Raw genomic sequence first — 25,873 nt, 5'->3', positions numbered from 1 at the left:
GATTGGCTCGAGTAACGCAGCTGTCTTTGATATCATGTTTCTGGAGCTTCAATCCAGATTGTATGAACCCTATCCACGTTTGCAAAATAGTATAAAAGCTTGCTTACGCACGTTGGCTAGTTCTATGAAATTACTCGATAATGTGAAATTCTATCATCTTATATTTACCATATTCAAACTTGGAGTTTTCTTCATGCAGTATGTGACCGATTGTACATTCCTTACCAAACGTTCCGCGCCAAATTTGCCCGAAATTTAAAATTCCGTATTCGTATTGTCATCTTAACGTCTATTTCGAGGCAGCGTGTCGCCAGCATTAAACCATCACCAGCTATATTACGATGTCGTTCTCTCCCGCCCACAGGCTGCGTCGCCGTCCTTCTCATCTTGGCCCACGTTCGGCAGCATCGTATCCAGGCGGCGAGGAAGCTGCAGCACAGGCGAACCCGATCCCGAGATCCCAGCAACCTCAAGACGTATACGGGTGAGTTGTGATGAAGCTGCCTTTTTTGTTTGTTTGTTTGTTTATTTGTGCGTGTGCGTGTGTTTGTGTCTGAGGTATCGTAGCCGACCTTCGGTACTGTTATAAGCTTCTTCGACCCTTCATTTAGTTGACAAAATAGAGTTAGTCTTGAACAAACCAAAAAAAAAAAGAGATGTGCCATTTTTTTTCTCCAGAAACTTTTTTTTTTAAAATTAAGAAATTTTCAATCGACAATAGTCATAGGCAGACGTAGGCAGACTGAACCAGAAGGAGGAGGAGGAGGAGGAGAAAAAAAGGAGAAGTTTTTGTCCAAGAATGCTCACTTCGAACGGTTTTCAAAACAAAGGATCCCCCGTTACCCGTCCAGCTCCTTATCCCCCCAAGTTCAAACTGCTCCCCCTTATACCTATTGTTTTGGGGGTTTTTTTTAAGTAATGCCTTTATTTTTTTCAACCCCGTTGACAGCTGCCGAGTGGTGTGGAAAGAAGGAGGGATCGCGTCCGGTGCAGGTCAAGTTGGGCCCCGGAAAGAAAATCAGAATCTCCAATGAGCGCGGTAACAAAGTCTACCGCACGGTGGACCTCAGCCATTACTCCAAGGTGTGACGTCATTCTGTTTGAACTCGTGTTAACCAATGAGATAAGGTTCTGTCTCGTCCAAAGCTTTTGCACTTTGTTCAGCTTCTCGAATTCTTAAAGATTTTTTTTTTCTACAAAGAAATTTTGTTCACTTAAACATTCAGGTACAAAATAAAATACAAAATACAAAATTCTTAAAGATTGTGTTGAAGATGAGGATAACCGTAAGTTGAATTGGAATGGTGGTTTGTATTACTCATTCTCCAAGCAGTTGTTTTTCTTCTTTTTCGAAGAAATGAGTGAATGATAGCGAATCGGCCCATGAAATCGGGCAATGATACTGAATACTGGCTGCTGCGCCTGCAGTTGTATTAATTCCATACAAGACGATGTGATGTATGAATATACCCATACGTACTGGCGAACCATTTCCACGAACAACTGCAGTGAAATCACGACCAAGTCTGGTTAACAACTTGTGCAGTACTATCCTGGTATAGCGAAGACAATGTATCACTGAGTTCTCCCCAACATCAGCCAATCAGGAAATCTCTACGTATCATCTTCGAAATATGAATGCATCCCTTTGGGGATTTGCAACCGACCACTTTAGCATCATTTGCTATTCTAAGAAATGTTCCTGCAATTTTCTCTATATATTTATCTAATCTTTTCAAAGGGTGTCAAAGGCATAGTGAAATAGTTATCTTGAGAGAATTATGAAATATATAGGAAATAGTTATCTTGAGGGTTTATACACATGTAACTCTAGCGACGTTTCCTAGATGATGTGCTTATCTTATATCGACTACTGTGCCTTAACCCTGGTTAAGGAATCGTGATTTATTGCCATCATTTCAATTTAGGTCTGTGAGCACAGGAAAACAAATTGCCAAGCAGTAATGCTTCCTTTCTGAATGACAAAGATCCACGCTGTGGATGTGTGATGAATTACCCATTTTATATAATTTTCGCTCTTCCGTATCACACCACTCTAGGTCACTCTCCTGGTCTCCCCCGACGGTGCCCAGCGCTACGTGGTGGTCAAGTTCGAGCGCGAGTACGATATCGTCCTGAAGTTTGCCGATCCCGAGCTCCGGCTGGAGTTCATCAGCGATCTGGAGAGTTTCCTCGGCAGCGCCGAGGTTGGCGTGGGCCGTGAACGCCTGGAGATCCGGGAGAAGGAGATGCTGGTGATGGCTGTGACCAGGGAACATCGGCAGAAACTCCTGGAAAAGTTCTTCCGTGTAGCTTTCTCGCAGGTGAGGATATTTGGAGATCCATGCTTGATACTTCTTTTCTACATTGGTCTGCTTTCAATATTGCTTTTTGTTAATTGTGTCTCCTTTATGATGAATACCTTCAAAGCTGATATCCCGTAAACATGGAGATGACTCTTCTATCACGTACTTTATTGCACAAATATAGCCAATGTGTCCACATCTACTGATGATAGCGCAACATGTTCCGCGGCTGTCTCTTCCATAATAATCACTAGTGTCACCATTGCTGCCACCACCAATATCAGAGTTCCTGCTACTTCAGTGACTATCGCCACTACTTCTGTCACCAGCAACACTACCACTCCCACTGTCACTACCACCCTTTGCCCATACTACTATCACCACCACCAATATGCCATCTCCACTTTCTGTACTTCTACCAACATTACTATTAGTTCCACTGCCACTTCTACCTCCCTGCCGTTGCTACCATCACCTTACCACTATACCATATCCATCATTTATAGTTCCACTAGCATTACTATTTCCATTTCTACTTCTACCACCTCCAACGTAAGCCTTCCACTGATGCCACCACCAGTTCCATCTCTACATTCCCCGTCGCTATAATCATACTATCAGGACCACTACAACAACCACTATCATATACACCATAGCTGCCATCATCATTACTACCACCACCACCATTACCTTCACCCACTATCACCACCACTCCATCCCCCACATGACCATGCACTTCCCCATTATCCCCACCACTATCCCCACCACCATTACCACCACTACTACAGCTCCTACATCTATCAGCACACTATCTACCCTACTACCGTCCCTCCTGGTCCAATTGGTAGATGCGTTAAATCAATCTCTGTTCTCTCCCCCCCCCCCCCGGTCAGGCCTTCAAGATCGACTTCGACCCCGACGAAGCTGTCAACAAGCAGGAGTCAAAGGACATCCTCGAGTGCGAGCTCACCATGACCGAGTTCGCCGAGGTGCTGTCGATGAAACCCGACTCCATCTTTGTGGAGCAGATGTTCGAGCTCGTAGACCAGGACCACAGTGGCACGATCTCCTTCAGAGAGTTCCTCGACGTCATCGTCGTCTTTGCCAAGGGTGAGTTTTCTTTTTCTTTTTCTTTTTCTTTTTTTGGGGGGGGGGGCAAACAAGTTTAGCTTTCACTTTTCGGTAGATAATGTGTCTGATGAGAAATCTTTCACAATTCCATGTTGAAGATTCGAGTGTAATCTTTGGTCCACTCCATGTAAGAAATCATACAGTTGGAAGTATGCGCGCTGGATGGACACATTGCTATCATACTGTACATGAAAACCTAAAGTCTTCTCCACATCATAACCTCCATTCTTCTTAGTGGTGTCTAAGCATGCGCACAATCTCCATCCATAATTATTTCCAAATGACAAGGGTAGACAAAGAAATAAATAAGGTCACTGGCCATACGATAGATTTGGAAAGTATCTGGTTTGTTCCATATTTCGTGGGACCTTGCAAATAAGTGGGGAAAATCCCCATTCTTTTATAAGTTCAACATGTCTCAATCAGGTCAACGTGAGAATTTGATGCGTATCATAATGTGGTGTATTACTTCATTATATATATATATATATATATATATATATATATATATATATATTATATTCGTAGAATGTGAGCGCCAGTAATATTTCATTAAAAATTGAATATTTTGTCTTCAATCTTAGGATCGCCCGAGGACAAACTGAAGCTCATGTTCAACATGTACGACATCGATCGTTCCGGACATCTTTCACGTGAAGAGTTCAGGCACATGCTCAGGTGAGCTTCCTTCCGTAGGCTTACTAGTTTCTGTCGTTTTCAGATACCTCTTAATAATCCCTCTCTCCACTACCTGGAATGCTCAGATAATAACGAAATTGCTTATGGGAGGATAAGCATGATCTACATTAATTTAAAAACAACAACAAATGCATCCATGTTGTGCATTTTGTAATGATCAGACTTTGAATCAATGAACAGTTGTACCAGAACACGCAGTAAAACATGATTAATTTTGATATATTAATTTAAACGTTCTTGGTTATTTTGTATGTAGTATCTAGCTGTTTTAAAGCTGTTTTAAGAATCTTGCAGGTGATGAATATTCTTTGCCGTTTTGCTTTGTGCTCGGACAATGTTGATGACCTTATTGAGGTCGTGAGACTGAACAAGCCTCTGTGGTCTGCCAGTATTCAGCCAGTCATGCAACGAAGGCGTTGAAGTGTTGGATCAAAAGAGAGTGTTGATAGTAATTATGACCTGCGTATGAATAGGTACATACATCATGCATTGTTCAATCTCTTTTTGTTTTCCATGTAATTGATCAGGTCCATGATGGAGATGGTCAGCGCCAGCGTTGAGGAGCAGGAGCTTGATCGCGTCATCCAGGGCATGTTCGACCACGCCGGTCTCGGCGACAAGGAATCTCTGTCCCTCGAAGACTTCACCCTCCTCATGGCCGAGCACAAGGAGGAGCTCAGCAACGCCAAGCTGGACATCGGTGAGTGACCCACCATCAGAATTAAGGATTTCCAAAATATTCGTATAAACGTTATTCTTTTTTATAGAAAGAGATAATGTATAGCGAGTTGCTGTAACTTGGTGTAATTCTCCGCGAAACGCTTGGATTAAGTCAGGGTTTTGACAGCCGGTTTTTTTTTTTTTTTAACTGCTCACAGGTGAGGTGGCGCGCGTGTCGGAGAAGGATAAGGAGAAACAAGCTCCAAGCCGTGGAGCAGCTACCGTCATCCGAAGAGGCAACCTCAACGCCAGGGCCCGACAGACCATCATCCGCGCCTACAAGTAAGAAACCTATACGCCGAGGCCACTGGAAATAAGCACAACCTTTTAGCTCTAAATGCAGCAATAGTTACAGTTACTATGAAGCTATGAATAACAATCCCTACACTTCTGGCTGATATGTCCACATAAAAATGAATCGCTCTGGCCTTGTTTAACCACCCCCCCCCCCCCCCCCCCATCAAGCAAGTGTAAGACAAACATTCGGGCATCTTATCCCAAGGTTAGATACATGGGCATAGACTCCTTACACGAACCTTTCTTGGTGCATAGACTCCTTACACGAACCTTTCTTGGTGCATATGTCAACATTTGATGAAATCACGGTCTATATCTCAATTTAGTACCATGACATCGACATAATATGCCAGTGAGTACTGATCATGATTATGTGTTCATCAGGGAACGCGATACCACGGGAACTCCGAAGGCCAACGGTGCCCCGAAGACCACTCCAGCGACTGCCGGCCCCGTCTCCAGGAAAGCCCGCTCCAAGAGCGTCCGCGTCGAGACCGCCCCGCAAGAGGAGTACCCCAAGACAGTCAGTTCCCGCACCTACACGCAAATCGTCCGCTTTTTCGAGAACAACCGACTGCAGATCTTCTACGTGCTTCTCTACACACTCGTCCTCTTTGGCGTCTTCATCGAGCGAGCGTACTGTGAGTAAAGTTCACAGCTTCCAATTTCGTATTACTTTTCACCTTGTTTAATCCTATCCATTTACTCCACTTTCACTCCGAAATTTGTGTACGTATACTCTGTGCCTATAACCTTACTTTTTTGATGAGATAATTATTACTCGTCCCTAAAATTGATACATATTTCATCAGAATGTGACAAACGTCAATGTTATTTCTCTATGCTCATACATATCCTAATGTTATTGTCTACCGTACCACCTTTCTTCTAAAGACATTTTAAGAAATAACTTCACAAAACTAACAACAACAATCAGAAATCAAGATTGTGCTGCGACTACCATCATCTTGAAGACCTGAAATGTAATAATGTGTACAAGGGGCAGGAGTTGCTTTTCTATGAAGTAATTATCATGCTTTTCCTTTCAAACTTCTTTTCGCCCTTCCTCGGCCCAGATTACTCCATCGAGCGAGAATTTGCCGGTCTCCGCCGCATCGCCGGCTTTGGTGTGTCGGTGACCCGAGGTGCAGCTTCGGCCATGATGTTCACCTACTCCACGCTGCTGGTCACCATGTGCCGCAACACCATCACCAAACTGCGAGAGACCTTCCTCCACCGCTACATCCCCTTCGACTCCGCCCTGCCCATGCACAAGTACATCGCCATGTGGGCGCTGTTCTTCTCTGGTAAGTGCGAAGCAAGACCACTCTCCTTTCCCCGCTCCCCTGCTCCTCCGCTCCTCCGCCCTCCCTCTTCCTCCTCCTCTTCCTCCTCCTCCTCCTCCTTCCTTTTCTCTCCATCTCTCTATTTCTCTCCCTCTGTCTCGGGGTTTAAATCTACAAATTTTCCTTACATTGCAGTGGCGATTCAATTCTTTATTATTTGTCAAAACAAAAGAAATTAAAAAAATGAGATGAAACCCGGAAGTAGCATCAAAATATTCTTTGTGCCCCCCTTTACGAAATTCCTGGATTCGCCACCATATTGCGTGTTATCTTTCATTATTGTTCAACTGTGGTAGAATTCCATCATCATCATCATACTTTATTTGAGGCTCTATTCTAAAAAAAAAAAAAAAAAAAAAAAGAAAGAGAGAAAGCATATTTGGAAATTCGACTCAGAAGCACACAAGAAAAAATGACTTTACGTTGTACACCAGTCACTCTTACTCTGCATTTTATTGGCAACCTCTTCCTGCATGTTACTCTTGAATATCCCGTTAAGAAAACCTTGACTGCAGCAGAATTGTTGGTATCGTCTCTAAAGTAAAGAGTACTGGATATTTAGATGGGGATCAACGATTGTGGTCATGCGATTATGTATAGGTCGTGCTAACGTCATTCAGTTTTGATCGACTCACATTTTTTTTTTGCTGTTGTCGGTGTATGAAAGTGAGAAGTGTAACATTGTGAAAAAGAGAAAGATAACAAAAGGATTTTTGATTTTTTGATGTCTTGTTTAAGTAGAAAGTACTGGTAGATGGGATTCAACGATTGTGGTCATGCGATGATTGTATAGGTCGTGCGAACGTCGTTAAATTTTGATCTACTCACATTTTTTTTTCGTTGCTGTTGTTGGTGTATTAAAGTGAGAAATGTAACATTATGAAGGAGAGAGAGATAACAGAAGGATTGGGATGTCACGTGACCCTGTCTCATTTCTTTCCGCAGTGATGCATACCATCGGCCACAGTCTCAACTTCTACCACATCTCCACCCAGACCGCGGACGATCTCACCTGCTACTTCCGTGACTTCTTCCACCGCTCCCACGAGCTGCCCAAGTTCCACTACTGGGCCTGGGGAACAGTCACAGGTGCGACCACGCCCATGTCCACGCCCACCACAATATCTACGAATCACATTGATATCGATTTAACCCTAACTTACCTGGGGGGGGGGGGGCATAATGCCCCCCCCCCCCCGACGAATTTCGCGACCATTCCGCCGCGCAAATTTTTTTTGACCGCGCCGCTCGCTGACTTTTTACTTTCAAGTCTCGCGCAACTTTTGAGACCAAATTTGTTGCGCCCGTCATACCGTTCCGAAGCCACGCCCCTTCAAATAATTTTTGTCAACCCCAAAATTGCTCAAAAACGTGATTTTGTGTACAAAGTCAATACAAATTGTGTTTTTTCAATTAATTCATATTTTTCATTTCAATGGCTGAAATAAATTTATTTTAGTATAATTATGCTTCTAAAGATGTGTATGACAAATTCTGCTGAAAACAAAACAAAACAAAAGTTCGAAAAAACAAGGAAATACATAAAGAATGATAAAACAATAAAAAAACATAAGAAATTAATTTTGATACTGAATTTTTTTACGCTCAAATGTTCGGAATGTCACTAGGAATATTTACACCAAAAATCAGCATTCCATAAGCTTTTATAAGCCAATTACAGACGGCCGAGATCTGAAGGGGGGCCATAATGCCCCCCCCCCCCCCCAGGAATTCAAGCTTGCTAAATAGCCCAGGTGAGTTAGGGTTAAACACCTTATAGGCGATCATTATAGATTCATTTATTTACATGTTCGAGCCTCACACATACACACAGGTGCAGATTCACCACATGTGGCAAAATCGAAATGTTGTCTGAACCATAACTAACTTTGTATGAATATTTTGGTGTGCTTAACAACTCGAATAAAAAAAAATCCTTCTAGTCTTGCGTTGTCTTTTTTTCCCCTGAAGTTTAATCATTCTCTTGTCCCCAGTTTGTGCATTAAATTGCGTTTCTTCTGTTCTTACTTAAACACCTGATGGGGGGGGGGGGCACTCTTGGGCAAAACTATTTTGAGTAAATGATTAATTATCCAAAACAAATTGACTTGATTTGTTTGTTTATTCAAATCCAATACTGCAGGTTTTACCGGAATTCTGTGTGTTATGGTTTGCGCCGTCATGTACACATTCGCCTTCTCCTATGCCCGCCGCCGAGTCTTCAACCTCTTCTGGTTCACCCACAACCTGTGGGTTATCTACTTCATACTTATGTTCCTGCACGGCTCTGGCCGCCTTGTGCAGCCGCCGTTCATGCACTACTTCTCCCTTGGGCCCCTCGTTCTCTTCACCCTCGACAAACTGGTCAGCATCAGCCGCAAGAAAGCTGAGATTGCCGTCGTCCGCGCCGAGAATCTCCCGTCAGGTGAGTCTCAAGCGACTGCTGCTTCCCCTCCCTGCATCCCCTTCGCACAGCTACCATTCTCCGCCCTGCCCCCTCAACACAAACAAACAAAGAACCAATAACTTTTTGCTGTCCCGTCCCCTACAACTTTTATTTCTGTTCCCGCTGTATGCTCTCTAACCCCTGGGAGATTGGTTATTTCCCTCCACTGATAAATAATTTATCAATTATTGGTGTGCACACTGCACTAGTATTGTAACATCAATATTCATTGACTTTTTTTTTTTATCTGTTGTGCTTCCTGGACAGATGTGACCATGCTTGAGTTCAAGCGCCCCATAGGATTTGAGTACAAGTCAGGCCAATGGGTGCGAATCGCCGTCAAGACCCTGTCCTCCAGCGAGTACCATCCGTTCACCCTGACCTCCGCCCCGCACGAGGAGAACCTCTCGCTCCATATCCGCGCCGTCGGGCCCTGGACCATGAACCTCCGACAGACGTACGATCCGAACGTTCTACGAGAGCATCCCCTGCCGAAGGTAAGGGTATAGGCCCAGGCAGGGACTCATAACATCTCGCACTCGGGAGAAAGGGCTTTGCGAGAAAGAATGCTTATCTGACGTACAACGACGAGCCTGAGAACATGACTTAATGTTATAACATTCACACACTCACACCTATAAGCATACAAGTCCGACATCAATTGGGGAAGAGTTTATGGGAATCAAATCTTAAGGTCGTGCTATGCACGCACGACGATGAATCGATGGATCAATCTTTGGTCCATGAATGTATTTTGTTTCATAAGTGGCCAATAAATCATGGCATAATTAGCCTCAATATTGCTTATTGCTCCATCATCGCTGTATCCGGCCATGTAACTCATCTATGTCACTCTCCCTCTATCTCACATCAGGTGTTCCTGGACGGCCCCTATGGAGAGGGTCACCAGGACTGGTACCAGTACGAGGTGGCTGTACTGGTGGGAGGTGGTATCGGGGTCACGCCCTTCGCTTCCATCCTCAAGGACATCGTACAAAAGTCTTCCATCGGGTCGCGCATCTCCTGCAAAAAGGTGAGACTACATCGCAACATCATTCAACCACTGCGACGTGATTGCCAACACAACTTCTTCTACTTTACTTATTCTCTCTTTCTTCTTTCTTTCTTTCTTTCTTTCTATATTTCTCTCTCTCCGTCTCTGTCTGTCTGTCTGTCTATCTGTCTGTCCGTCCCTCTCCCTCCCTCCCAGTCCTTGTCTTTCTCTCTCAGAGCGGGAGAATACACCTCACAAAAATTTTCGTCAAATTAACCGGCTGAAAATCTCGGTGTTTATCAGAACATCATTCCAATAGAATTCAAGGAAAGGCCCAATACTCAACAGCCAAAGACAGCACTCCTTCATCACATACACGATGCTGTTGGTGACATGTTATGGGCATTGTAAAAACAGTATCATTAGGGCTCGCTAATGTAACCATTTTCTGCTGCATTCTCCCAATACCAGAGTGACAGAGATAAAACGCTTTTGTAGAAACACGGGCTTCAGCATAATGATCACGAAAAGCATGTGAGATCTTCACCGGTGTGTGTGCGCACATGTGCCCTGTGTGCGTGTATAGTGTGTGTGTTTTGGCATGTAAGTATAATGACTTTCTTGTGCTAGCTTGTGCTAGTATTAAATGATATTGAGAGTATTGATCTACATATCTTTATCATTTTGATATCCTCAAACCAGGTTTACTTCCTGTGGGTGACACGAACCCAGAAGCACTTCGAGTGGCTGACCGACATCATCCGCGATGTCGAGGAAAACGACAAGAATGACCTCGTCAGCGTCCACATCTTCATCACCCAATTCTTCCAGAAGTTCGACCTCCGAACCACCATGCTGGTAAGACCTCATCACTTCGGCTCATACTTGGCTCTCCTTGCGAGAACTCGAAAACTTTTTTTTTTTTTACTGAACCCCCTTTGCACAACTGACTGAGAACATGGTTTGATTCAGCACACTGTGCAAATCTCAAATTATTATCACAACAGGCCACTCAGCTATACTGCGTATGATTTAATTGATTTGATATAACACCAAAATGACAGTCCATGTTACATAATGTGTACGTGTATGTATGTCTTAAAGTTAATCTTACAACAATGGGATCTGCTGTACACAGTAAAGCAGTGATAAGATTAGAATGATTCAACCGCGTAGAACATTGTCTTTTTAAATGTAGTTAAGTGTTATTGGGTTGTTTTTTTTTTTTTCATTTCCCGGAGAGCTTCACAATGATATGCAAATGAACATTATGTGAGTCAAATCTATTGCAGATTACGTGATGAAAAGATGTCGACATTGCTGGGCACATTAATTAATCTGGTAGTAATACACTTATTACCTGACATAATTCCACACTAATCATCGTCTCTTTCTGCTCCCCAGTACATTTGCGAGCGTCATTTCCAGAAGATTTCCAACCGCTCACTCTTCACCGGTCTCCAGTCCATAACCCACTTCGGACGGCCTCAATTCACCTCTTTCCTGCAGTCGCTGGAAGACGAGCACCCAGGGGTAAGAGTCCTAGTCAAACTTGGTGTCTCAATCGCCATCTTGCCCTTGGTAATGAGGGACTTAATCCATTGATATCATTAGGGAAGGCGGTGTGGTTGGTAAACTTGCAGCTATACACATTTTTTTTTTTTTTTTTTTTGTCGATGGTGGCATATGCCATAATAGCACGGAACCAGCACGACTTTCTTATTGACAACGTTGAATATTTTTTTTTCTTTAAAATCAGTAAATAGGCGTTGATTTGCTCCAGTTACTGTAATTCTTTCTGACTATTTTCAAAAGCTGTTCAGTGTTCTTCTCCGTTTACGCTGGGGAAAAATGCCTACCTTGGAGAAAATTGTTTTGCAAAACCTACTTTGATACCAGCTAGTGCAGTGCATCCACACCATTCTGAAAACTCAATCGTTCCATGAATGCTTATTGTGTTAACTTGGGCAATCATATTCCTGTTTCTACGATTTAATTGGTTCTCTGTTGCTGAAGTTCCCTCTTACTATTCTAAAAACAACGTAACTGCATGGCAGAACTGCCAATAATGCGTGACTGCTTAGCCCGCCATCTTAGACAGTTTGGGAGTCCGGAGATACATTCGTATCAGAAATGGCATCATTGTCTCGAAAGAATTGATCTATGGAGGTAGCGCTTCAATGGGTGCCGGTAATCCGGCTATAGATGGAATACTGAAAGTGTCGGAATATCATGACTGGAGACCTTCGGAGGTTTGCTTCTTGCCACCCAAAAAGATATGAAATGTTGTCAGCTTTCGACGAAACACAATTTCGTGTACATACACATCTGGACTGGAGTAAAGATTTGATGTTCGAAGTCAAAATACATTTTTTTTTTGCATTTATGGGTCAATTAATGATTATTTCAAATTCTGTACAAGGAAACACGTCTCGATAATGCTTCTTTTACTGGTGCTGTGCAGGTCGGAAAGATCGGAGTCTTCAGCTGCGGGCCACCGGGAATGACCGGCAACGTGGAACAAGCGTGCGTGGAGCTCAACAAGTACGATGGAGCTGCATTTATCCACCATTTCGAGAACTTCTAGTGAAACAATTCTGTAACGTTGGGAGAAGAAGATTGTTTAAAGAATTTGTTACATCAATGCCGACACTGTCAAGTCCTTTCTTATGTAGTTTTGTTTGACAAGAACACCGAAGTACTAACGACCCGAAGGGAAAATATTAGTTTACTTTGTGCCTCTATTAAAGAAGAGAAAAGATTTATGTTATGTGCGCAAAGAAATATTTATTGGTTGGCGGATGTGTTACGCTTGGGATGTACATAGAGTCGAGATGCAATATACGGACTCGTTTATTTGGATTTGAACATGGATATCGATTTATTTTGTAAAATACGACGTGAGCTAGAATGTTTTGTATATTCTGAAGAGAGTAATATCCACTATAGATAATATGAAAATTGTGTACTTCACAATGCGTTTCGAATGCCTTCTCATGTAATTTAGCAATTTATTTTCTTAACATCCTTTAACTGTCAAAAGTGGTCGTAACGTCTATCGTGTGTTTAGAATATGATGATGATGATTGCTTAGCTTGTTTAGACTTTGACTAATGATTTATATTCAGATGATCAATCGGAAATAGACTGTCCCATTACTCTATTGAGACCCACTTGCGTTACGCACATACCTGCGTCAACTGAGACTATGTTTTCTGATATGATAGAGATGTTATCCTGTCGTCTGTAACATAGAAAAAGGCGTCAAGTACTTAAACGGTTTCTTTGTGTGAGATCTTGTCTGATATGTCGTTCCTGCTTTCTAAGGAAGAATGGAGACAAAGTGTCAGAGTAGTGAGTGTGAAAAAAAGGTAGAATCTTGCTAATTTGCTCAAAAGGTAATTAAAGGAGTAATTATTCTGGCCGCCAGATATATTTGTAGGGGTATTATGGTATAGTGGAAAAGACTCATGGCTGTTCAAAATGAAATCCCGAGTACGACACTTGTCAAGTGCCAACGTCCCTGGAGGAAACGTTTTTACTCACGTGTCCCACTCAACACAGGTGTAAAAATGGGCACCCGGCAATACTAGGGTGATCACAATGGCAGAGCCCTCTGGTAGAGCAGTTGAAACACAGAAGAGGTACCCTGGATAATACCTGAGTAAGATGATAATATTCTTGTTTAAGACCATAATTATGAAAGGAGTGTTGCCTGTCTGGTAGAAACTTGTTGTATGCTATGTTGAAGAGCTTGAACTGATCAAAAGCTGGGCGAGGAGTTCAATTGACATTCCTTTGGAACAGGAATACTTTGTTAGCTGTCATCTCGAAAGATACGACTCGAGTTATCTTAATTCTATTTGTATTTCGGCAAAGTGTGTAGTTGTAACTGAAACGTTACACTCAGTACGGATACACAGTATAACAATTCTCTTCGTAATGCAAGCTATAACCCCTTTGAAGTTTGAATTCTCCATAGACGATGTGTAATTTTGGAAGTCTGAGGACACATGTGTATAAAACATCTCTTGCCCCTGTTTTGCAAATTCTAGTCATCTCTACTGATCATAATAACTTGAGGATTACGAGTTGATGTTTTTAGATTGATTTGCGATTTATGTTAGCTCGGCCTGATGGTGGATGATAAGGTGAAAATTACAGACACCTTGATATTTCCGCCCCGTCTTCTCCGGGTGCGTGAGGCATCTGCCGTTCGTCGGTCTTCGGTAAGAACTGATTCATGAAGATGACTTTGCAGATTCAACGAGAACATTGTGGCTTAATCAGTAGGTACTATATATCCTTATTGTTGGTGTTGCGTGTGATTTCTCTGAACAAGTTTTGTGCTTGATCTCCGCACCCTTTGGGTACTTCGGGTATCGCTTTCTCTACGTTGAAGTATCAATTATGATTGTGTGACGTTTTCGTCCGTACTAACGGAAAGCTGAAACTGCAACATAAATATATATGATGTCATTACCGTGAAATAATAGTAGTAGATGTATCGGTTTTAGATTAAAAATCTTAAAAGTCTGTTGGAGTTAACAATTGCCCAGAGATCGATGGGGAAAAGGACATATGCACGTGTACATATTTATATGTTCCGATTTATTGATACTGCTCTTGCTCTTTCTTCATATTATATTTTGTAATACTGAAACCGAGATATCGAATAAACTCATTTTTGAAGAACTTTTCTTTGTGGGTTTGTTTGCTTGTTTGTTTATTTGTTTGTTTGTTTGTTTGTTTGTTTCAGTCGGTGCAAGGTTCATGTGTTACAGTGTGTTCTGAGTTTTGTCCACACTCTGCACACATGACGCATTTTCGACGAAAGCATTAAATAAAAATACTAAGGTACAAAATGTACTATTGACCTTGACCCCTCGGTCCTGCAACCCCCAACCTGAAAAACTTTCCGCGGTCCCTGTAAATAACATTAATGATCATGATGTTGACAATATAAATGACAAAAATAACTGATGCTGACGAGAAAACGAAATTATAAATCATCATTATTGGAATGCATGATTGTTTGCTTTAATAAGCCATTGTGTACCAATGCACATCCGATGAGAATTTCTCACCCACATTTATTTGTTTCACTTCATCCTCTTTCTCACTTTGTTTTCATTGTAGACAAACGAAGTAAAAGGCTTTTAGTCTGATAAACTTTATCATGTGAAACCAACATGGTACTCTGTTGAGTGTTTTAATTCATATTGCACGACTCTAGAATAAGTTGAAAAGGTAATGACAAATGCGGGTAAAGAGTGTATACACTTACACATGTATGCATTGTATCAAGAGTTTATTTTAGATTAACATGAGCGGGCCATTTAAGACTACATATATATACAGCTACGTGTTACTACAATTGTCAATATTAGCGTAAGCACTGTCGCGAAATGGACCAACACAGGGCAGCAGTTTTTCACCAGTTTTCATTAATGAGAAACGATCCTCCCTAAAGCCAGGGAAGGGGGAGGGGAACTCCAGCCTCCCTGCTGAATTACGTCACAAATACACAAGCTTTAATATATGCCTGCTATGGAAAGTAATCTGTGCGATGGATAACAACCTTTATTTAACTGTACATCCTCAATGCCGAAAAATTTGGACATAAGCTCAGTGTCATTTCTTGTATCTGAAATTATTTTATTAAAAAAAAAAAAAAATATATCGCGCGCTATGTTTGCGGTCCTCATCCGCACTCGATCTGACACAAGAATTAAGATGATTTTATCTCAATGGCATGACCATAATAATAAGCTTCATAAAATTAATATCTTAAGCAAGAAACCACCTAACCGATAGTTTGAAGTCATCTCAGAAGAACCTTAGTTTACTAGCATAAAGTGCCTAGACAGACGGCATCCGGCAGCAATCAGCAGACTTGCACCCGGGACCTCGTGGTTGAGAGTCTGTGGTCATATACCACAACAGCTCCCACTGAAACAGCTGAAATGTGGTGAGAACGTCATTTTGACTAAAGTGATGGAATTTCATCATCAGATTAACGCAGATTGCAGCAACATCATAAGAAATTACGTGTTTCTTTCATCATAAGTATACAACTAGGAAAGAGAGAGAGAACGTGACAAGATGATGGGGAGCTAAGGGGAGATAGTATCACGAAAGACTGAACAAGTAATGTTATTCAGAGGCGAGTCGTAAATGAAATATGACGAGTCACCCAGACAAGCACTGACGCCGATTCAAGCCGACAGATTTCCTTCATTGGACACTTCATACTTTGGGGCTTTTGTAATTTAACCCTAAAAAGACTGGGCTATTTTGGTAGCTCGAAAGACTGGGGGGGGGGGGCCTAAAGGCCCCCCCCCCCCCTTAAGATCTTGGCCGTGGATCGCGCGATCGCCGCGGAAATTTGCACAATGGTAGTGTGCGATGTAATCTACAAGATCGTATATTTAAATTTTACAAAAAAAAAATCTTCTTTTATTTTATTTTGATTAATTATGCTAATTTATGCGAGAAATCAGACTCTTTGATCTAAATCAGTAAATAAAGCTCCAAAAGTGCTCATTTTTGGTCTAATTATTCTTTGTGGCATTCTTAGCAAATGTACTTGAAAAAAAAAATTAGTATCAAAATTAATTTCTTATTTATTTTATTGTATTATGAATTTCTTATGTATTTCATTGTTTTTTCGACCTTTTGTTTTTGTTTTTTTAACAAAATTTGTGGCAGACACTTTTTGAAGCATAATACTCGTAAAACAAATTAATTTTAGCCACTGAGAGTAAAAATAAGCACATTTATATGAACCATGTGAAAAAACTCAATTTGCATTGACTTTGTACACAAAATCACATTTTTGAGCCATTTTCGGCCTCACGTGCATGTACAAAAAGTTATGTAACTTCAGAACCGTACCCCCGGGCGTCACAAATTTGGTGTCAAAATGTGCGGGAAACTCGAAAAAAAAAAGTCATAGAGCATCGCGGCGAGAGCATTGCGTGTTGCAGAGTGATCGCGCGAAATGTCGAGGGGGGCCTTTTAGGCCCCCCCCCCCCAGTCTTTTTAGGGTTAATCTTCATTGTCTTACAGAGACTCGAGAAATCGGCACTACTGTGACAATTATAGCAGATAAAAGTCGGAGAGTGGGTAACATTAATATTCATGATTTTCGGCGCAGCGGGCAAAGTGGCAGTCTGACATTAACAATTACCTTTCGAGGTGATGCGCCTGTCTAGCTTTCATCGAATTCTCGATAGAAAAGATAAGGGTATTTTGTGCTTGCAATTACACAGGTGTTCACAGTCAAGTCCTCTTTTTTTCCATGTGTCTTTTTTCTTCCTGTCGCTGAACTCGAGATTTTTGTGATACGGGGGGGGGGGGGGGCTTTATTTTGAGAGTGCTTCATGACCCCAGTCACCTCATAGGTGGACAAATAATAGAGAAGACCACAACGATAGAAACGTGTACGCGTGAAGAATAAGCGAGAAGAAATCTTTAGCTAATAGATGCGAATCGTTGGGGGAACAGACTTTCTCCATTACGAGTTTGAAAGCAGGGAGGTGGTATGGACATTTTTCAGGTATCGACATTTCTGCCTCTATTTCTAGCAGTGATTTTTGACGCACTCGTACTAGCTATATTTGACGAGGAAAGCTTATTACGTCGTTAAATATTCTTCTGGAGGGAGAAAGAGACAACAACTGAAACATTCATGTATATCGATGGATTTACATTTTAATGATTTTGAAACTACAAGATGAAAATGAACTCCACGGCGTCTTCAGCAGACCAAACAGATCTTACTCAGTACTACAACTGCTATAGCATCACGTATGAGAACTTTCGGATATTTCAAGCCGTGCTGGCAGTCATCGCGGTGTGTGTAAGCACGTCCACATTGGCTGTCATTTTGATAAACAAGGGTCTAAGGACACAACAAAATATCATACCCTTCAATATTGTGCTCGCTGACCTCTTGATGATTACCTCTCTTTTACGGCTGCTTATTCTTGACACCACATTTGTTCAGGTAAGTTCTTTTAATGCCACCGCCACGTTTTGCACCATGTGTTTACTATTCTTTCGGGTTGTCCGTCCATCCGTCTGTCCGTTATAGATTTTGTTGACCACGTAATAACCTAAGAACCATTTAAGGGTCTTTAAGAAATGTTTTGGGCAAAACGGGAATGCTAGATTGTCATTTTTTCTTCCATATCTCGCAAACGGCTCAAGATATCTCCATGAAACTTAGTATGTAGGGCCTATACATGTATCGCCTAACATTGTTTTTTTTTCTTCTGTTGTTGTTGGAAGTTTTAGGCCATGAGGTCACTTTCTCCATATCCTGAAAATGGCTGAATGTAGACACGTACAGTGTAATTAAACTTGGTACTACGACAAGTGATGATGAGAAATTTTGGGGTCAATAAGTCATATAAGTCAAAGGCCAAGTGAAAGTGCTAATTTTCACATGTTTTCCATATTATTTTGAAAGTGGCACAGTGTTTGTCATATAAAATTTGATGTATGATTTCCAGAAAATGATAATGGGCAAACCATGTGGAATAATTGTCGTCAGAAGTTGGTAGCATAATTGTTAGGTACTTCAGATCCGGTACTTTGCCTTCCGGCCGGACTGAATTTTAGAGAACTTTTCCTATCTTGTTCTTGTGTTGAAAAATGGAAATATTAGGATGAGTGAAAATGAATGAAATGTGCATTCACGGCAAAACAAAATAAAAACAGTAAGAGACGACGCGGAGCTGCTTACAAGCATTGGGATATGGATCACCTGAAAGAGGATGTAATAGGTGCGCAGTGGTAATGACTGCCTTTTTTCCTCCCTCGCAGATATGTGACGCTTGGTGTCAGAAGGTTCTAGGTCTGGTCGCTACTTCTCCCACCTTCGCTTCGCATATCAGCATCTTACTGGTATCCGTCTACCAGTATCTGACAATCCACGTGGATCCCTTTGGAACACTTGGAGTCGTCACTACCGGAAGATGTCTGGCGGCCTGTGTTGGCTGTTGGTGCGTTTCAGTCATCATCTCATGCGCCTTCATACCCTTCCCTAACGAGTATGCCGTTATTGCGTTTCCCGTGTTCTCGTCTCTGATCGAGACCTGTACCGGACTGTTCTACTGCGGTATCTACAGATCCGTGTCTCATTCATCTGATACGGTGCTTCGAAAGAAGGAAAACAAGCACATTCTAAAAACATTTTGCGTAATTTACGTCACACACCTCTTGATCTGTGTAATGAATATCATGTTGTCAATAGTAACACTCCATATTCGCGATTACCGTGTGATTGCTTGCGTTTACCATATGTGGCACGTATTATCTGCTGTTACCTCTTTTACCAATTCCCTTGTTTATTGGTGGCGTTTGAAGGAATTTAGACGTATTTTGCCAAAGTGCAAGTATAAGAAAGTAATACATCCTCAGACTTTGCAGGAACTCTGAAAAAAAAATATTTTCATGGTCGGACTTCCGGGTATTTGCCGGCGTCTGGAGTGATAACACCCACCGTGACGATCAACGCATTTTTAAGACGATGCATTATTACATGTATTTACATTTCTTCCATAATTGGCTGTGAAATTCCATGAAACTGTCAGATATGGTACATCTCAACATATCTGATAGCCAGAAGAAGTAATGTTACAGACAAATTACGGTAAAGAATGGTAAATTGAGGATTCTAAAGGCCGACGCCGTACGTGTCTACAATGCACTGCATTCGCGGTAAGCTAAAGCGCCCCGCATATGTACAGCATCGACGCTGTACGGGCGAAGGAGCCGTTTGTTTTCATTACAGCTATACCGGACGTAATGTATTAACAGACCATGAGAATACCCAGATGCATCATCAGTGGTGGATCCAGAGGGGGCGCACCGGGCGTGCGCCCCCTCTTTATTTTTGGTACAAACAAAAGAAATAAAAAGAAAAAAATGGGGGGGGGGGGTGCGTGCACCTCCCCTTTAATTTTGCAAAGGCGCCTCCCCTTTACGGAATTCCTGGATCCGCCCCTGATCATGCACTGCTTTATTTAGTTTCTATGCCTGTAATACTCTGGAGAAAAGCTGACATATTCCCTTTGTTCCTATAGGGTAGGTCATTCGTAAAATTTTGGCAATGAAAAATCTTAAGAACGGATTCTAGAATAGAATGATGAATAGAATGATGTTCTTTCGATGTTTGTTTGTGATCGTGCCTTTGTGTTTGTTGTTTTCTGCTGTCGGTGCTTTTATTTGATTTTATCATGTATATAAACTGGATGGATCGTCTCAGTGGTTGTGTATAGTCAATTTCATTTTGTCACGGTATATGAAAGTGGCGATGAGATTTTGTGCAACAAGTCTTTTACATCTTTTGACTTAAAGTTCGTGTGTCTCTTATGCATTCCTAATATTATATTCCTTTAATAAGCTGGAATATTGTAGAGGTAGGTAATTTAGACCTTTCCTCGGATTGAAAAAACTGAAAACTTCATGATGACGGGTGGAACGATACTAAAGATTTTCTGTAAATCTATTTGGACAGCGGAAGCAATCCAACCCTTTTCTGGGTACAAAAGGGGAGCGTATTCTCGGGTGACTTATTATGGTTGGTTTTTACTTCTTCTTTTTTTTTTTTAGTCTGGGTGTATTAAACTAGAATTTTCCTTTAACCATGAAAAAATTTCGTGATATTTTCAAAAGGGATATGACCTTCACTTGCAGAATAGTTCAAGACCTCTTCAGTGCAGTTTTGTTGGCAAGTCCATCGAAGTACTAATGACAGTACGAAAAAAAAATGTTTTGTTTTATTCCTCTTAAAAGAGAGATAAGTTTATATTATTGGCGAGTAGATGATCTGACTTGGAATGTCGGGCCTACATATAAACGAAACAGAGAAAAGGTAATCATTTGCATGACTTTGAATGTGGAAGGGAGAGTTAAATGTCCAGGTGTGTATTTTCTATAACAATTCGAATACCCTCTCATAAGATTATGATTTCAGATGTAACAAATGAACACAGATTGTTTTGTAAAAAGTAATATCTGTTCTTTGTGAATTGGTCATGATAACAATTTAGACTTTGACTGATGATTTGTATTTACACTACCGATCGCCGAATAAATTGTTCCTTGAGAACCAGACACGGTTAAACTCGGACCTGCGTCAACTGGAAGTGTGTTTTGTGACGTAATGAAAGTAACCGACGTCAAATGGTCGAAAGATAATTCAGCTTTAACCGTTTAAACGAATTTATTTGTGCAAGAATCTCAGTGATTTGTCTGACCACGCAGATCATGATTAAAGGAAAGTTCAGACGATTTTCATAATTTCATATCATGTAGTACATAAATCGACAGCTCTATGTATAGATTTGTGTAGACTTAATTGTGGTCCCTCAGCAGAGAAATGTAATACTGTGAAAAACCAAAAACAAACTATACTGAACAAGGATGATGACATGGGAAGCTCACATAATCATTTCAGAAGTGTAGCAATGTAGCAACGTTTGCTTACAAGTTCACCTGTATAGAATTTGTGCGTGCTTTCTTCTTTCGTTCTACTTCCTTGAGCCCCAACTCAGATAACGTGCTTTACGTGCCTCGTCCGATGACCGTCGCCACAGCTCCTTGAACACTGAGAGCAATGCAAAGAGATTAAGGAGGGAGATGGTTGAGAAAATGAGAAAGAACAGAGACAAATGATAGATATCTTATCTGGCGCCTATGGTGAGGCTGTCATGTCATCATCCTTGTTCACTGTGATTTGTCATAAATTTTGAAAACATGTTTATTCCTCATCCAAATCACTATAAATTCTGAAACTCTATACCCAGTAGAACCAATTTATAGTTGTTCAAATGCAAAAGTCTGAAAATCATCTGGAGGTCTCCTTTAAGGTCCATGTTCCTATCCATCAAGTGACCACAGCTACTCTTGCATACGTAACCATGGTAACTGAGTGAATTATTCATGCGTCCAGCTGGATGAATGTCTTCTTAATTGAGAAGGCCTTCTATTCAACCGGAGGTAAAACTGTGCTCAGCACACAAAGGACAAGATTGGGGACAGGAAGAAGAAGACAATGGAAAGAGAAGGAGAGACAGGAAGAGAGAGAGAGAGAGAGAGAGAGAGAGAGAAGAACTTCTAAAATGGAAATCAATTATGCAGCTCGCTACTGTAAGAAAACAGGTAGGTATGACGACAGCCAGTAAACGTTAAATCCCGTTCACTTTAGTAGGCGTGTAAACACTAAACACTTAAAAGACTTGAAATCGTCTTCATTACATTAACCGAGAGTAATTGACTGCCACGTGGGCAAATACTAATATGCTTGATTGACTTCAAATAGAGGAGATGTCTGAAAGAGAAGAGATAGAGAGAGGTGGTGATGTAAGAGAGAAAAGGGATGATTTATGATGTCGACGTCGACACGTGGTCGAGGGCCAATGTGATATAACAATCTCATTTACAATCGAGGTGTAGAGTGACCCGTTTCTCTCCTTTTTAAATCGAATTATTGATGATATAAGTCGAGGGACTTTGTGATATAACAATGTGATGTAACAATTTCACTTACATTCCTTTACATCTTCACGACTTCTATAAAAGTAAGGGGGACACTTTTCACAAAAATATATTCTGCAAAACGACCTTCAGTCCAGTTCATCCTTTAGTGCCAGTTTTTCAAATTTGAATAGAGGAGCTGGACATTGAATATTCGTGAATTTAATGTTTGACTCGTTTCAAAATTAAAGCATACCGTACGAAATTCAAGTATGGCGCACTAGCAGTACATAGGCCTATCGATGGTGACATCAGCTTTATTCAGCAAAGATCCCCTGGAACTACGAACAAACCAGCCAAAAAATACTTTAATCGATTGATTGATATTTTGACAACTTTGGCATCTCAAGTCAGCCATGAACTGGACGGTGTCTTCAGCAGGCCAAATACAGCATTCTTTTGGTCAGAATGTTAGGCGGTCCATTTTGTTGGACTGCTACCACGTTACATATGAGAACCTTCGAATCATTCACTCCATAGTTGCAGTCATAGCGGTGTGCGTGACCACATCAACACTGGCTGTCATTTTGATCAATAAGAGTTTGAGGACGCAACGAAATGTTTTCCCTTTCAATATTGTGCTTGCCGATCTCTTGACGGTTATATTTCTTTCGCGGGCGCTATTGTTGGACACTCCGTTTCTGAAGGTAAGTTTTTTTTTTCCCGTTTTTTTTTTTTTAAAATCTCGTAGCAGATTATTTTCTTGACTCCTAAAGCATCTATCGAATGATTCGGTAATCTCGCAAGGCCAGGGTGTGAAACATGGATGATCACTTATTACATACACACGCGCTCTATTGCTAAATAATGATAATAATAATAATAATAATAATAATAATAATAATAATAATAATAATAATAATAATTGTAATAATAATAATAATAATAATGATAATAATACTACTAATAACAGTAATAATCATCATAATAGGCTTCATCGCTAAAGTGCCAATGAAATCAGCAGTTGATTAAATGTATCAAACTTCAAGAAAATGTGCCTTCAAAAGGTAGGACTTTAAAAAACCCGTTCGCCTTCCAGATATTAAACGATAAGCAAGATTTATGCCAAGTGACAAATTTTGTTTCATTTACTTTTACTTAGGTCCCTAATAAAAGTGTCCGATTTTCGTTAACACTATAGGTACCTGTTGAAGGAAATGAAATGTAAATGTGAATCAAGAGATGTTATTGTAGTGTTTTGGATCTTGCAGAACATAGTGATCCTCCCTCACATAAAATTGTGCTCAAATAAGCTATTTAATAACGAGAAAATAGATATGTGTTTGTTCCGTTTAAAGTGATACATGTTTAACAGGAAACAATATATTTGAAGTAAACAGTCTGTCCTGAAAAATGCGGGTTTTTTCTTTTGAAAATTTTCATAACGCAAAATTGCCAAGTATTCGATCTTAGAAGGCTTTGTCACTTAATTTCGACAACTGATATGTACTGGAATTTTGAAATGATTAATATACATGTTACATAATTTCTTACGTAATATGGTACATATGATATTCTTATTAATCAAACAAATTTGTATTTTACAGAAGAAGGGAAGGTGTTTTGGTATCGCCTCTACTATCAAGATCCCACTCCCATGTCACTGATATTATCAATCTTTCAGAATGCAGACATATTATAGAATGGTTATTGCTATTTCCATACCACGTTATCATTCAATAAAGTTTCCACCATATTTAATGAAAATATTTTCAATAGATATTCAAGTAACTCGTATTATATGAGATCTTGTCATCCATCTGCACGTGTGTGTGTGTGTGTGCGCGCCTATGTGTGATGTTGTGTTAAAATTGTGAAATCATTGAGATATTGAAATTGAACAAAACAAAGGTTGAGACGACATTGTAAACCAAAACGTACATATCAATTTTGATATTGAAGATGAGTGGCTTTTTCTAATTAAAGTTAAAGATTTAGCATTCTTAAAGACGACAAGAAAATATAACGAATTTGTCGACAACGAAGTCACCATTTAATCAATTGGGATTGTTGTAATTTCGACAGATAATGATTGATATGTATCTCTTCCCATCCAGGTGTGTGATGTAAATTGTGTTAGGGTTTTAAGTCTGGTCGGTACTTCTCCCACCTTCGCCTCATATATCAGCATCTTACTGGTATCCGTCTACCAGTATCTGACAATCCACGTGGATCCCTTTGGAACACTTGGACTCGTTACTACCGGGAGATGTCTGGCGGCCTGCGTTTGTAGTTGGTGTGTTTCAATCATCATCACATGCGCCTCCATACCCTTCCCCATCGAGTATGCCGCCATAGCGTTCAACGTGGTGAGGGTTCTGATCTTGACTTTAACCGGACTGTTCTACTGCGGTATCTACAGAGCCATTACTCATTCATCCGATACGGCGCAGCGGAAGAAGGAAAACAAACACATACTAAAGACATTCTGCATAATCTACGTTTCATTCCTTTTCCTTTGTGTAATTAATATTGTATCTTCAGTAGTCTCACCCGCGATTAACGATGTGCGTGTAAATAGGTGTTTTTTCCATGTGATCACCATCATACCTTCTCTCACAACTTTAAGCAATTCCCTTGTCTACTGGTGGCGTTTGAAGGAATTCAGACGTATGCTTATCAAGCGTAAGCATAAGAGAGCCATAGGTCCTCTCATGCTATAGGGGGTACACATCTTTTTATAATAAATTGTAAATCAATGATAAATACAGTCATGCACGGTATTTGTAATACATCATCGATTAATTAACCTTTATGACGAACCTCGTTTTGTTTTCGGATTATCGAACCTTTGTAATAACAAACCTCAATTCAGTAGCGGAATTGTGAACTTTTGGAATAACGAACCTTATTTCAGTAGCGGAATTACGAACTTTTGGAATAGCGAACCTTAATTCAGTAGCGGAATTACGAAATTTTGGAATAACAAACATTTTGAATAACGAATTGTAACCGAGATATCATGCACAAGTTTTCATTGCAAAGACCTCCTCATTGCAGTTTTGTTTGACAAGCCTACGGGAGTGCTGCCGACCAAAAAAAAAAAAAATGTTCGTTAATAAGTGCTTCAAACAGAAATGGCATTCGTATATACTGGTTAGCCTATCATGAGCCTATGTTGATACATATAATGCAAAAAGAGATGAAGTTGAACAACATGCGAGAGCTAAATGTTCTGAAAATTTTGAAGAGGAGGTAATGTCAAATGGTGTATTAACAATTCAATTTCATTTTAAATGTCCGCTCTTGATATCTAGTGATCTTACAGTTCCTTAGTAAAATCCTGATTTATCAAGAAGAAGCTCGTAAATTCACGAAATTTGTTTTGAAATGAATAGTATTAAATACGAAATATGCAGGTCACATGCAAGTAATACAGTGTACA

At 40.7% G+C, this 25,873-nt stretch overlaps 1 protein-coding gene across 2 annotated transcripts in view; it reads left to right on the top strand.

Annotated features, from left to right (window-relative positions):
- LOC140231290 (dual oxidase 2-like) overlaps nt 1-14,634 on the top strand; it is a 37,366-nt gene extending 22,732 nt beyond the window's left edge. For both annotated transcript variants that reach the window (XM_072311437.1, XM_072311436.1), the window contains 16 exons: nt 365-484; nt 950-1,083; nt 2,061-2,324; nt 3,200-3,416; nt 4,022-4,115; nt 4,664-4,836; nt 5,015-5,138; nt 5,538-5,794; nt 6,230-6,460; nt 7,445-7,588; nt 8,643-8,924; nt 9,213-9,442; nt 9,820-9,978; nt 10,642-10,797; nt 11,344-11,472; nt 12,404-14,634. In XM_072311437.1, coding sequence (XP_072167538.1) covers nt 365-484; nt 950-1,083; nt 2,061-2,324; nt 3,200-3,416; nt 4,022-4,115; nt 4,664-4,836; nt 5,015-5,138; nt 5,538-5,794; nt 6,230-6,460; nt 7,445-7,588; nt 8,643-8,924; nt 9,213-9,442; nt 9,820-9,978; nt 10,642-10,797; nt 11,344-11,472; nt 12,404-12,526 — 2,837 coding nt within the window. In that variant the 3' untranslated portion in view covers nt 12,527-14,634. The remainder of the gene's footprint in view (nt 1-364; nt 485-949; nt 1,084-2,060; nt 2,325-3,199; nt 3,417-4,021; nt 4,116-4,663; nt 4,837-5,014; nt 5,139-5,537; nt 5,795-6,229; nt 6,461-7,444; nt 7,589-8,642; nt 8,925-9,212; nt 9,443-9,819; nt 9,979-10,641; nt 10,798-11,343; nt 11,473-12,403) is intronic.
- Nucleotides 14,635-25,873: the final 11,239 nt, after the last annotated feature.

Source organism: Diadema setosum, chromosome 7 (assembly GCF_964275005.1).
Source record: "Diadema setosum chromosome 7, eeDiaSeto1, whole genome shotgun sequence".
In the NCBI taxonomy this organism is placed as follows: Eukaryota; Metazoa; Echinodermata; class Echinoidea; order Diadematoida; family Diadematidae; genus Diadema; species Diadema setosum.
Note: the sequence above shows the minus strand (reverse complement) of the source record. Positions and strands in the feature narration are given on the sequence as shown.